At 36.5% G+C, this 14,838-nt stretch overlaps 1 protein-coding gene across 1 annotated transcript; it reads right to left on the reverse strand.

The window, feature by feature from the left end:
• Positions 1-4,854: 4,854 nt before the first annotated feature.
• On the reverse strand, positions 4,855-9,770 carry LOC149150397 (disease resistance protein Roq1-like). The gene is made up of 4 exons (XM_089439473.1): positions 8,936-9,770; positions 7,005-8,160; positions 6,372-6,662; positions 4,855-6,229 (listed from the first exon to the last, which is right to left on the reverse strand). The coding sequence occupies exons 1-4, from the start codon at positions 9,460-9,462 to the stop codon at positions 4,937-4,939; spliced, it is 3,267 nt and encodes a 1,088-aa protein (XP_089295599.1). The 5' UTR covers positions 9,463-9,770; the 3' UTR covers positions 4,855-4,936.
• Between the last annotated feature and the right edge of the window lie 5,068 nt (positions 9,771-14,838).

Genomic DNA, 14,838 nt, shown 5'->3' on the forward strand with positions numbered 1-14,838 from the left:
TATGACTGCGCTTCTGAGCTTTCTTTTTTCTCAGCATGATAAACATATTATTATGTTTGTCAAAATGCCTCTCGTGAATTACATGATAAACATGTTATTTGTAAAGTTTGCCTACCGTATCCCAAACTTTACCATATGTTATGTCCACGTTAATGAGGGGATTAATATATATTATGGTTTTGGTTATAACAATATTCCTTTTCATATAACCATACGATTACCTTGCCACGTATTTGTGATACGTTGGTTTTTGTTTTATATGGTATTTACATAACCATTTCATGACCTCCATTTTCAGTAACAGGATACCCGGATTCTATCAAACTAAAGCTTGTTTTCTTTATCGAGAAAATTAAAGAGCGATTGCCATCGCGGTTTTTATTTTTTATTTTTCATCTTTTATTTTTGGAAGTCTCGTACTCAATTGCGAGTATGCAGATATGAAATTATGCAGGTATGCATGTTTTTCCTATTGTTATATGAATTCAGTTGGGCAATATCCCTGTACCCATTGGCCTCTTTTTGCTTGCTGCCAAAATTGGCGAAGTTTTCGTTTGGAATATTCAATCCTGTACACACAAATCTTATAGAATAAGTGTCGATATGGTCAAGTGAATCTGTGTATGTATGTCTCAATCCACGTCTGCCGCTGGGGCAATTGCTTGGATTGGTGTTGCTTGTAGCAGGAATTGATGTGATTTAAATATGCTCACCTCTGTACTTAAAGTCATTTTGGAGGCACAGTATAGATTGGGAGAAATAATTTTGGTTTATTATCTCGAGTCGGCGGCCAACCGTCCGTTGGATTATGGCTTGGCTTTAATTCTATTTTGAAGGTAAAGATGCGTATTTTAATCTTTTAGAGAGAATGGTTAGGCTGGAAGCCTGTTACGATTTATGCTCTTCAACGTAAAATAAAACCAGCCATATTTACATTCACTTCCTGCTTAGCAGTGGTTTCTATCATGCAACTATAATTAGACCAATCAAGTTACGTTTAGATTACATATGTGAATTTTGTGCTTTTCTTGGCTTTTATTGTCAAGGTTGGTATTGCCTCAATGAAAATTTCTACATTTTTGTATCTATTGCCATCATAAATTTGCAGTTGGGTGGGGATTCCTTCGACTGCTTGGTGTAAGATGTATTGAATATGCAGATTTATCCAAACCCATCTAAACCTGGGTTTAATATGACATGCACCTCGAGGGCAAAAAGTTACATGATGTGTATTGTTTTCTAGTGGGAGCTATGAACCCCAAGGCGCTTTAATATGGTATATATTTTGATTATGGTTTTATGGTTTGGTTATAATTTATATAGTTAATTTGGATAACTATATAAAATCAACAATGCAAAATGCAAAGTAAGTTTTATAATTGATTACATATTTAATGTAAAATTTACATTTTTTGCTCATTTGGAAGTATCTCAATTCAGTGGATTTCAATTTAAAACTTTGATGTTTTACTAATCCAGAGACTGAGAGCATTAAATGTTAAAGTGGAAAAATATTACAGTTATATGGAGTTTATTAAAATGTCATTTTGACTTACTCCTTTCAGTAAACATTATTTTTTTCTCTGGATAAGTTTTGTTTATGCAACAAAATAAATGTCTAGTGATCCATGTAATTTTAATTAATTAGAGAGTAGCCACAGCATCTTTAATTAAATAAAATTATATATTGATTGGCAAGATCACATAAAGATTATTTAAACATTAAATTGTAATTAATTACACTAAATATAATAAATTTTATCCCACGGGAATTTTTATTATATTTATGTGATTAATTAGGATAAAATTTCATAACCTACCCACAAGAGTTATGAATTAATAAGTTTTATCATAAAGTTTTATTGAATCTGTTTGAATTGAAAATTTAGCCCACAGGGAATTTTCATGTCAGTTGATTCAATTCTTTTTAGCATCATCATAAAGTTTTACTGAATCTGTTTGAATTAAAAATTTAGCCCACATGCAATTTTCATGTCATTTGATTCAATTCTTTTTAGCATGTTTTGCATTGGTAAAACATAAAAGTTCATAAAGTTTCATTGAATCTGCTTGAATTGAAAATTTAGCCCACAGGCAATTTTCATGTCATTTGATTCAATTCTTTTTAGCATGTTTTACACATGTAAATTCATAAAGTTTTATTGAATCTTCTTGAATTGAAAATTTAGCCCACAGGCAATTTTCATGTCATTTGATTCAATTCTTTTTAGCATGTTTTACATTGGTAAAACATGAAAGTTCATAAAGTTTTATTGAATCTGCTTGAATTGAAAATTTAGCCCACAGGCAATTTTCATGTCATTTGATTCAATTCTTTTTAGCATGTTTTACATTGGTAAAACATGAAAGTTCATAAAGTTTTATTGAATCTGCTTGAATTGAAAATTTAGCCCACAGGCAATTTTCATGTCATTTGATTCAATTCTTTTTAGCATGTTTTACATTGGTAAAACATGAAAGTTCATAAAGTTTTATTGAATCTGCTTGAATTGAAAATTTAGCCCACAGGCAATTTTCATGTCATTTGATTCAATTCTTTTTACCATGTTTTACATTGGTAGAACATGAAAGTTTATTAAGCCTCAACATAAGCATGTGATTTTTATTTTGATGCAGTAGTACAACCTGCAAATTTCTCTCAAATTCGTTCTGACATTCCCGAACTTGAAGAAGTAATCTCGTTTGTTTGTTGTGAATCTGATATGGTTAATGTTAATATTAACACATGGTGGATTGATTCTGGATCAACAATTCACATTTCGAATTCCTTGCAAAGGTTTGCAAAACCTAAGGAAGCCAGTGGGAAGTGAGCAAAGCATCTTATCAGGAAACAAGATGGGCTCGCATGTGGAAGCTATGAGAACATGTTATTTAACTTTAAGTAGTGGTTTTGTTTTGGAGTTAGAAAAGACCTTTTATGTTCCAAGTTTTCTAGAAACTTGATCTCCGTTTCAAGGCTTGTACCTTTTGGATATTCCTTAAACTTTTCAGAAAAATCTTTCAGTCTATTCTATAAATCTGATTATGTTGGGAATGGTATTTTGTCTAATGGTCTTTACTGCATTAATTTACAAAACAATGTCACATATGATTCAATGCATGTTCACACTGGTACTAAAAGATGATGATTAATAACACTTCTTCATTAATGATTGATAACACTTCTTCATGAATAACACATCTTCATTGATTCCCCTCTAGTCATGGTGAGCAATTGGTTTGCAAGCTCAAGAAGTCATTGTATGGTTTAAAACAAGCATCCCGCCAATGGTATTTGAAATTCCATAGTGTAATTTCTTCTTTTGGTTTTGTAGAAAACATTATGGATCAATGTATATACCTGAAGGTTAGTGGGAGTAAAATTTGTTTTCTTGTTTTATATGTGGATGACCTTTTTTGCTAGCAACCAATGATAAGGATTTGCTACATGAGGTGAGACAATTCTTCTCTAAAAGTTTTGATATGAAGGATATGGGTGAGGCATCTTATGTCATTGGCATTAAGATCCATAGAGACAGATTTCGAGGCATCTTGGGTCTGTCACAGGAAACCTATATTAATAAAATTTTAGAGAGATTTCGGATGAAGGATTGTTCACCAAGTGTAGCTCCCATTGGGAATGTTGGGATGATGTCAGAGTGATCCAGGTTTAGACCACTGGAGAGCTGCAAAGAAAGTAATGAGGTACCTTCAAGGGACCAAAGACTACATGCTTATGTATATCCTGTTTGAGGCTGCTTCACATGGTGTATGGCTTAAGAATTTCATTTCTGGGCTTAGAATTATGGATTCTATATCTAAGCCATTGAAAATATATTGTGATAATTCAGCTGCTGGTTTTATGGCTAAAAAGTGGGAGTCGAAATAAACACATCGACATTAAGTTTTTAGCTATAAGGGAACGTGTTAAAGAAAATAAAGTGGTCATTGAGCACGTCAGCACTGAGTTAATGATCAATGATCCTTTGATTAAGGGCATGCCACAGTTAATTTCAAGGATCATGTATTGAATATGGGACTTGGTTCCATTATGCAGTTTTTTCATTGTATGGACAATGTTAATGAAAATCTTAATTATTGTGATGTTTTTTCTCATATTATGTGCACCTTAAGTTGATTTGAGAAAATTCATTTAAGAAGGACCAAGAATAAACATAGGGTTTATTCATTAAGAAATTGTTGCCACATAAATTATAATAAGAATAAATGCATAGTAATACATGGAAGGTAATACTCGTCATTAGAGGACTTATCGCCATGATTCATGTATCTATTACTTAATACAGATTATCAATGGTTTTTAAGTTGAGACATTAAGTTTGGAAGTATGGACCAAATGGGAGAATGTTAAGCTCCATTAATTTAACACAAAATCTACCTTGATTTATGGAGTTGCAGCTTTTCTTAACTTATGGAAACCAACTGCAGTAGTTTCCTTAAGTTAAGAAAATCAACTGCAATTACTAAATTTGTAATTGGGAGCTACTAAAGTGGTCCATTACTTTGATCTGATCTCTACCTTGATTTGTGGTTTTTCTAACACATAGCTTTTAGAAGCTTGATGGAAGCTTAGCTATATGTTTATCTGTTGGTCCCCAAGCTCATATCTCAACCCCCTTCAGTTCTACACCATCTAGCTGAGATAGCAGAGCTCGGAAGTGCCTTCAGAATTTGTGTTCTTTTGCTTGGACAGAAGCTGGAGTGCTGAAGGAGAAGCTTGTGGACTGTGGCCTGCATCAATACATCACCAATGGCTGGAGGTAACTCGTATCCCTGGGCAATAAAGTTTAATGATTCTTTGAATTTATTCCGCATGCAGAATCATTGTTTAAATTTATTAGTTTACTAACACTGTCAGGTTCCCAACCCAGTCTGGGAGCGTCTGTAGTGTAGAGCACCCGCCCAACTGAAGACTTCAGAGACCTGTCATTTTCCTTATTGAGTCTGGGAGCATCCGAAGATTGGAGCACCTGTACAAGACAAGAGCTTGGAGGCCCGTCAGATTACCAAATGAATCTGGAAGCGTGTGCAGAGTAGAGCACCCACCCAAGGCAAGACTTTGGAGCCCAATCAGATTCCCAACTGAATCTGGGAGTTTTTGCAGAGTGGAGCACCCGCTCAAAGCAAGACTTTGGAGGCCCGTCAGGCTCCCAACCGAGTTTGGGAGCATCCTCAAAGTGGAGCACGCGCTTAAGTTAAGACTTTGGAGGCCTGTCAGGTTCCCAACCGAGTCTGGGAGTGTCTGCAGATTGGAGCACTGGACCATGGCAAGACATTGGAGGCTTGTCAGGTTTCCAATCGAGTCTGGGAGAGTATGTAGAGCGAAACACCCGCCCAAGTCAAGACTTTGGAGGCCCGTCAGCTTCCCAACCGAGTCTGGGAGCGTCTGCAGAGTGAAGCACCCACCCAAGTCAAGATTTTGGAGGCCCGTCAGGTTCCCAAACCAATCTGGAAGCGTTTGCAGAGGAGAGCATCCGTACAAGGCAAGACGTTGGAGACCCGTCAAGCTACCAACCCACTCTGGAAACGTATGCATAGTGGAGCACTCGTACAAGTCAAGACGCTTGAGGCCCTTAAGGTTCCCAATGGAGTCTGTGATGGAGCATCCGTACAGTTTAAGTTGTTGGAGGCCCGTCAGATTTCCAAACGACTCTGGAAGCCTCTGCAAAGTGGAGCACTCATACAAGTTAAGACTTTGGAGACCCGTCAGGTTCCCAACTGAGTCCGGAAGTCTCTTCAGAGTGGAGCACCAGCTTAAGTCAAGATGTTGGAGGCCTGTCAGGTTACCAACTGAATCTGGGAGCATTTGAAGAGTGGAGCACCCGCTCAAGTCAAGACTTTGCAGGCCCGTCAAGCTCCCAACCGAGTCTGGGAGCATTTTCAAAGTGGAGCAATAACCACAGTCAAGACTTTGGATGCCCCTTAGGTTCCCAACCGAGTGTGGAAGAGTCTGCAGACTGGAGCACCCGCTCAGGTCAAGCTTCTGGAGATTCTTTAAGTTCCCAATTGAAACTGGCAGCAACGTCATTTTTTCACAATACTTCAACCCGATGTGTTTCAAGGAATGCAGATTACAGAATTCATTTGGCAAACTTTCAAAATAACTCTGGTACAAGACTAGTTTTTCAAGGTGTTTGAGCTTTCCAATGGAGTTTGGAACATCTGAAAGGGGGGCATCAATATACAATTCTCTCAACTGCAGAGGTGCCTGCAATGTCCACATGCATTATTAAAGTGGTTCTGTATATGTCGACATTGTGGTATACGAAGACAATTCTTAAATGCAAGCAAATTTAACAATTTCAAGAAAAAATCAAAACAACAGATCTGTTCAAAAATAAGGTGACTACCTGAGATTCATGTTGCCAGAGTGTCTTCAAAAATTTCCCCTGTACATATAACACTCTTAGATTCTTTATTGCAGTCGAGGAAGGTAAGGAAGAGTTCAGACAGTTCTCCCAGCGGAGATATATTAGTTGTTGTAATTGGGCAACGCTGAATAGGCGCTCAACAAAACCACCTTCAGCCCTAAGTAGCTTCAACCTGCTCATATTACTTACAAAACAACTGCCAGCAATCTCTGCAAGGTTTCTAAAAGATTGTTCGGGGTCATTTCCGTGAACCATGCTAATTCCACGCACCTGAATTGTTCACTCAGAGCTGTTAGAAACAAGATTAATTCTTTCAAAGTTAATTAAGAATTGAAAACTTGACAGACACGATTATGGTAACACAACACTTGTTTGGAGATCAGTCGACATTAAAGCTGTTGGAAACAAGATTTCATTCTTTCAATGTTAATTAAGAATTGAAAAATTGACACAACTATGGTAACACAATGGAAGTCAGTCGAGACTAAAGCTGTTGGAAACAAGATTATTCTTTCAAAGTAACTTAGGAATTGAAAACTTGACAGGCACAATCATGGTAACACAACACTTCTTTGGAAGTCGGTCGAGACACGAAAGCTTTAAAATACGTACGGTTGATTGGCCAGAAGGATTATCAAGGTTGTCAATTGGGCGCCAAAACCGAAGTTCACCGCCGGGAGGTTCCTTCTCCGCCAGAATTCTGCCCAGGTCTTGAAGGTGGCTGTGCATTCTTATTCGGTTTTCTTCGTCGAATTCAACTAGGCATCTGTTTTCCAGGTTCCGGAGACCCAGCCATCCTTCCCAACGACATCCGTTCCAGATTCTTATGGGGGTATCCCTGTCTTCTCCTGTAAAAAAACAAGTGATGTCTAAAAATATCTGTTTTTCCTCTTCATCAAGACCGTCATAGCTAATTTTAAGCGTGCTTTGTATATCCTTGTGAAGCATGTTGGCGATTTTGCGCAATTGCGCTTCCCAGTAGTTCAAATCATTTTTCCCACGAAGAAGCGCCCCAAGCACTTTCACAGATAATGGCAATTCTTGGCAGGCATCTAAAAACTTTTCAACCACTTTGTCAAAACCTACAGCAGGACGAGGCTGGCTGAACGCATGCGAGCAAAACAGCTCTCGCGAGTGCTGTCGACTGAGGCCTGTTAGCCTGTAAATCGATGACTCTGGGATGTCTGAACTTGTGAGAACATCCTTATTGCGAGATGTCACTAAAATTAAGCTACCGGTATTAAGGACATCCTTCACTGGTAGAAGTAATGCATCCAACTGCTGAATATGATCCACATCATCTAAAATAATGAGAGCATGTGAAGATGAAAGATACCTTTTGAGCATTCTTTTACCTTCATCAATGCTGTGTATCTGTTCATTAGATTGATTTAAGCCCTTCAAAAGGTTGCTCTGCAAGGTAGTTAAAGAATTTTCTCTTATATCAAATAAAAAATAAGATAGTTTGTAATTGGACCTCTGGCGGTTAAAGAATTCTTTTGCCAGGGTGGTTTTGCCAACACCACCAAGACCGACAATTCCTAAAACTCTAGCCTTCCCGCTTTTATGCTCCAATGACAATGTGGTTTCAAATTCTTCTAGTTTTTCTTCCAAGCCAATTGGATATTCGGACACAGGCAGCATTCTTTTGACATTTTTCAACACTCCTTCCACTACGTCTTCGAGAAGCTGCTCTGCTCTGAATATCAGGGGAAGGTTGCAGAGTTTGAAGACCGCCTCAAGGCACTGCAAGACACCTATCATCACACTAAAACAGTGAAAGAAACCAAACATTAACGATCGTTGACTAAGGTGGACTCACTTTCACCTACAATGGCAGAAACTAAAGATCTCAAAAACTAATTTCTGAACGCGAAGAAATAATTTCTGAACGGGAAGAAGAATTTCTGAACAGACGAGTGCCATGTAATCTAGGTTTTGTTTAATCTTGATCATTAACCCTAATTAGAAACAAACAAAGTGCGTATATCCATGACCGATCTGCATCCGTTAGAAGTTTTAATTACATTTAACTCCTGGGTTTGTTTCCCCCTTTAGAGAATTTTTGTTCCACAGCAGGGGATAGAGGACTGTGAACTAATTGAAGCCAGAAACTATGCATTTTTGGCTTTTCAAGTTGTCAGTATCTAACTTTAGTTTCGCTAGTCTATCAGTAGTCATTTTACTGTGACAAATCTATGAATTTCACTTGCTTTTGCTCTTTGCTTACTTCTACTGCTCTAGAATATTTGTTTATTGTCAATTATTCCCCAAAGAAAATAGATTTTATTGATCTTATTTCAAGAATGCTTATCGCTACCACACATACATAATTCATCTTCACCACTTTCAAAAAAATTGAATGGGAAAAGATGAAAAACAGAGAATTTTTGGGAATTTTTAGTCTCCCGTGCATTAAAATATCATATCAGTTCATTTCCCTTTAAAATGAAAAACAACCCCATCATAAATGGCTATAAGGTAGCCTCTTTCACGAAGCAGAAATGCTTACATAAATTTACAAGTAAGGGTAGGTTTCTCACCCGTTATACGTCTCTCTGTCAAAACCTTTAATTTCTGCAGCTTCAGAGAGAGCAATCCTCCATTTTTCAATGATGCTGGAGTCGTATCGGGGTCGACCATCAGACGTTTTCTTCTCTTCGAGCACGCAGAGAGATCGAGCGTAGACTCCATTTTTGCCCCGCGTCCAGCGAAGCTCTGAAGGCTGTACGCCGTAGAAGACCGGGATAATGGTGGACCTGGATTTCGACCTAGATTCCAGCATGAGTACGAGTTCATCGAGGCACCATCGCGAATCCGCATAGCCAGGAGAGAAAATTGCTATGTGAACAGAAGCTGTCCGAATGGCGCTTTCAATTTGTGGAGTTATGTTTTCTCCCTCTTGCAGCTCCTGTTCGTCTAGAAATACTCGCAAGTCATGCTGTGTAAGGCGATGGTAGAGAGCGGTGGCCAAGGTTCTCTTGACATCGGGGCCTCGGTGATTGATGAACACATCAAACACATACTGGTCGTTGTCATTGGTGCCATGTGAGGTTGAGGGGTTTTCCATTTGATACACAATTACAAAGGCTGTTGCAGGGATTGAAGATGTGTTGCAAAGATTGCGCCCTCAATCTCAGTATTTTCGGCCTCGTCCGATGATTTCACAGTTTCAATGGATCTATCAGCTGCAACTTTGTTACTCCCTTGATGTCTAATATCTGGATACTCTGTCAATAGATTGAAAACAAAACAACACAGATCAGATTGATTTCTGAAATTCTCAATTAGTTGAAGGAACCGAGTCGGTGATTATATATTTGTTTTCTCTTACTATTAAATTGTTTTTTAATGGGTGGATGGAAGAAACGAATGCCGTATTGTGAAGGCGATTCCTATTTCATGGCCTATAGCATATTTAATGCCGCCTGACATGCAGGCATTTAACGGTCTCCCTTTCAGTGAAAGCACGCTCATTGCCTTTTCAGTGAAAGCACACGCTCAATGAACGTGCTTTCACTGAAAGGGGGCCGTTAAATGCCTGTCAGGCGGCATTAAATATGCTATAAGCCATGAAATAGGAATCGCCTATTGTGAACGGTGGAAGCAATTTCCTGGTTATTTCATTTTCGAATCAATGGCCGGCTGATGTTATGGGTTGATTAGACAGATAGCGTCATTACACCGTCTGATTTCCATCAAGAAATGTCTCTATCGCGTTCCCAAGAAATGATTCGTTTGGTTTGGTAGAACAAATCAGACGCGTCTAAGAGCTGATTTGATTTTGGAGTTTGGAGTTTTGTGTAGGATATTTTTCAGACTTACTGTTACTGTTATTGTATATATGGATTTACTGTCTTGAAATATTTTTTTTTATTTCATTTGTGTAAGTGTTACTCATTAAATTTGTGAATTCAATAAATGTCTATTACATTTTAGAAAAATTATACAGAAAAAAAAAAAACTACAGCAAAAATTTTCCAAAAAATCACACTAAAAATAATTAATCTATTTTCACAAAAAATATTTGCAAAATAGAAACAAATTTGTTGTGACCTAGCCTATCAGAATTAAGTTTGAGTCAAATTTCTTTGAATATTGTTAAGAGTAAGCTGAGTGGTTGAAATGACATGTAAACTTTCTATTCATCCAAGTTTGATTCGTCGAAATGACATGTTAGAGGATAGCGATTTAGGGAGTTTACTTCGTTTTTCATTTAGTTTGATAAGGCTGAAGGAATAAAGCCAAATATTAGGGATGCCTTAAATTGGAGTTAAATTATTTTAATTTAAAATTAATTTTTAATAATAAAATATTTTTTATATTTTTATAATAATTGTGGAATAGATAATTTATGACTTTGCATATGTATGGTATATGAATTCTTTAATGTAAGTAAGCATTAGAATTTATAATGATGTTTCATAGATCGATTTAGCATGTTTTAAGGTAAAATTTGATATTATAGCGATAAGGCAATTTATTTTCTCAATTATTGATCAAAGTTAAGGATTAATGCAAGCATGAGGAATTGCACACATTACATGTGGAGTAGCTATAAGAGATGGCATCTTTCACACATGATTAAGAGGAAAATTGTTGGATCATCCCTTATACTCATGAAAGTGCAAGTGAGGGATTTAAAAATATGACCAATCATATCACAACAAATTAATTGTTCAATGCCCAAGTTATAAAATTTGATAGAAAATAAACTTAATGGCTTAAATCAAAGAGATTGGCATTCAAAACATAAACTGCATTAGAGCAACCATTGAGATTGAGGAGGATCAATGATAATGGAGACAATGTTGTTCAATGATATACGCAAATCAAAGATTGCATTGAGGATGAAGAACACTAAAGATTCTAAAAATTAGAAGATAAGTTGAGACTCTTGTTGGGGTAGAAATATTTGTAAAGAAATGTGGGTTGATTTAACATAAAGAGGTGTGGTGAGATAGATAAAATGACACCCTTAAATAAACAGAACTGCACATAAAATTGCATTTCCTTGATTAGATGACTGACTCATTTTCATTGTTCCATGACAAAAGAGACTGTAACAACAATATCCCTAGTTAGTACAGGACAATATGCAAATGATGCCACAAGATCTCCCAAGTGGTTTGTTTGGTTCCAGAAACGTCAAATGGAGCTATTCTAGTGTAGGCACAAATTGAAGTTGTTCTTATTTGCTTTAAAAGTGAAGCAACATTGAGTCATCTTGACCACAAAATGGAGCTTGTCATGCATTCAAAGAATAAAAACGAAGTCCATGTGTGAAGTTTGCATCAATCAAAATAATCTAGCTAATGTGCGTCTAGGTGAGCTGGCACCATTAATTGGTCGATGTCTATCTATATTTTCCATGGTGGTGACATTAAACATGATCACAAAAGAAATCGCATGCATGAAGTTGGCATCAATCAAAAGAATCTAGGTAATGTATCTCGGTAAGTTGGCATCATTGATTGGTCCATGTGTGTCTATGTTTTACAAGGTGATGTGACATTAAACATGATCACATGCTCACCGCTTAGACACCACATGTATTCTTACTATGAGTGAACACATTAGTGAGTTGGCATTAGCCTCCAACATGGGCATGTAGGGGCTTGCCCTAGATAGTACCACATGGGATGAAAGTGATCCTCCAAAAGGAAAAACATTGTGGGATTATAAAGTTTAAGCTCATTCGTGTGAAACATATCCCCTAGACTTGAAATTTTGTAAAATGCATTTAAGTTGGGTATTACACATCCAAAGGCATCTAGAGGAACATGTAATAAGGCCATCAAATTCACTGGCTTCCCACATAAGCAAAGGAATATAAAATGCACTTGAAGACATGAAATGGACATGCAAAAGAGAATATGTAAAAGTGAAAAAAGTAAGTGAATGAGCTCAGACTCTCACAAACCTAATGCTTTATCCAAAACACTTAAATGAAGGAGGCCTAAAAATTTTCTTAAACTCCAAATTTACTAGGTCAAAGGATTTTTTAGAAGAAATGCAAAATTCCTTGAAGACCATTAGAACTCAAATTCAACTACCATTACCATAACCAACATACTCTTCATATATTTTTCTCCTTCCTCATCCATTCATTTAAAGATTACAAGAAACCTTCTTGAAAAAACATGAGTCTATCATAGACTTTGAATAGTTACCCCAACTAATACAAGACCAAAACAAGTAATGGGAGCTTTGAGGAATAAAACATGATGATCACTTTAACATTGAAAGGAGGGACTAACATAATTTAGATTGCATTTGGATACTTTAGAATGAAAGAAAATGGGAATCATAGAGTGTTTTCCACATCTTCAAGAGGCAGCCAATGAGATTTAGGGTTAGCATGTATGTAGATGATATCCTAATACCTAGTTGTACTTGGATAGAGGGCATTGTCCACATCATAAAGTTTTATAAACTATTTATCCTCTTCTTTGAAGAAACGACCTTAGTTATTCAAAATTTAAGGAAATAAAATATACCATACTTAAATACACTAAAAAGTCTTTTCAATGTGCATACACTAATATAATCATGTGCTCTCATTATTATCTCATTTTTATTTATTTTACAAAGTATGAAAAAACTTACAATACTTATGGTTATCGATCTAGTCTTTGTTGATACGGTCTCAAGAACTCAACCTGCAACTACTTCATCTTGTATATATAAAAATTAACCACCTATTTTATAAGGAGGCAGAGGCAGAGCAGGGGCTACCACAACCCAAATTTCATTGAACTTTTCAAAACTAGGAAAGAATTAGAAATATTGGTTAACAATAGAGTGTCCAATATTTCCCTAGTCTACTCCCCATAGTATATTCTGGCTAGGAAGAGAGGTATGAATATAGACCTTATCCATCAAGTAAGAAAGTCCATATTAGGCTTTTTTTTCCAAACATAAATATATATACACTATTGGGCTTTAGCATGGCATTAAAAGAATATTCCATATTCATTATGCTCACATGCAAAGGGGCAAGGATTAGAGAAGAGGAAAATGGGTCAAGAATTTGAAGCCTTGTGAGCCATAAGAGAGGTTTTTATTTCGGATCCCCACACTTACATTGGTTAACATACCACTCTAATTCATGGCCTATAAACTGCATTTAAAGACTACATAAGAGTAAATTTAAGTACAAACACACGCAAATTTACATGCTCTAGCCTCTAACATGCGTAATAGAATGTCTCTCTACCAAGATTGAATTGAAAAGCCAATTTTAATCTCCAAGCTAACTAAAATATGGTGTATGATGCCACATTCAAGTTTGTGAAGGTCCACTTCACCCAAGCCACATTCATACTAACAATTTCCTCATCTGAATATAACCTTTATTGGGTTGGCCCAAGGAGTAGCTAGATCACTATGTCTACATTAGGTATTCTATATTAGGATAGAAGTATTCATAGTTCAAGGAAGACAAGGTATAAGGACTTCAAAATATATAGTCCAGTACTTTTAATGTTCTAGCAAATTTCACAATACAAACCCTTAGCCTTGCAACCCAAATCTATGCTCAACTATAGATCAATGTTTAAGGAAGATTTATGAGAATAGTTGGGTGAAATTGAGGGATGACATAATTTCCCCTCATGCTCTAAAACCTGAGTTTATCCTAGACCAAATGTGTAAGGTTCATAAGTGCATCGGTGAGCATATTAAGATTAACCATTGAATGTTTTATTGAAGACTTTGACTTGTTGTGTGTTCTTATAAAAACTTAATGTTACACCAGTGAAGTATGTCATTAGATAAAGGGCCCAAGTTTCCAATGACATATTCTGAAACATTTTTGTTAGCCAATATACTCAACCATGATATTAAAATCCTTATTTCATAAAATTTATTCAATAGATAGCATCCATCCAAATAAGAGATAACAATTGATACACATCATTTAAAGCAATTGAAAAGACTTATTTGAATTTAGTTGCCTACAACTGAAGAAGGATGTGCTCTTTTCCACCCAACCATAGTCTTAGTTGTTTCCATCTTGTCTACAACTGGGAAACCCCTAGTTGGGTCATAATACCACCAGGAAATTCACGTTTTTAAGGAAATTGATGGTGTTAAGGCCACTCTGCGTCATACGTAGTCCAATGGCAGAAAAGCCTTCTACCCATTGAGCCCATGACTTCCAAAAATTATTGACATGCCCTCCCAATTAGTATCAATTAAACAAGGGATTCCCTTTATTGCCTATGAAATCCCTATGTTTGTCCCCTCTCAATGCATGCTTCCTTGCCTAGTCAACATAAGAAATTTGCAGCCACGTTTTTCCTAGTTCAGTTTCAAGATTTTATGCTCAAATTCAATAGAAAAAGATGAGTTCTAATGGGCCCAAATTCCTAATATGGACCCAAATTAAATTCAGTATCAATAGGTATGATTTTAGGCAACTGTAGTGAGTTCTATTTACCTA

The sequence above is a fragment of the Pinus tabuliformis genome, chromosome 9 (genome assembly GCF_031772625.1).
Source record: "Pinus tabuliformis cultivar Carrire ecotype Pingquan chromosome 9, CPIR1, whole genome shotgun sequence".
NCBI classification, from domain to species: domain Eukaryota; kingdom Viridiplantae; phylum Streptophyta; class Pinopsida; order Pinales; family Pinaceae; genus Pinus; species Pinus tabuliformis.

Coding starts and splice junctions, on each gene's coding strand:
- LOC149150397 (XM_089439473.1), bottom strand. CDS start 9,462: ATGGAAAACCCCTCAACCTCACATGGCACCAATGACAACGACCAGTAT. Junction 8,161..8,935: donor GACAGAGAGACGTATAACGG/GTGAGAAACCTA, acceptor TCACTGTTTTAG/TGTGATGATAGGTGTCTTGC. Junction 6,230..6,371: donor TCTGGCAACATGAATCTCAG/GTAGTCACCTTA, acceptor TGGACATTGCAG/GCACCTCTGCAGTTGAGAGA.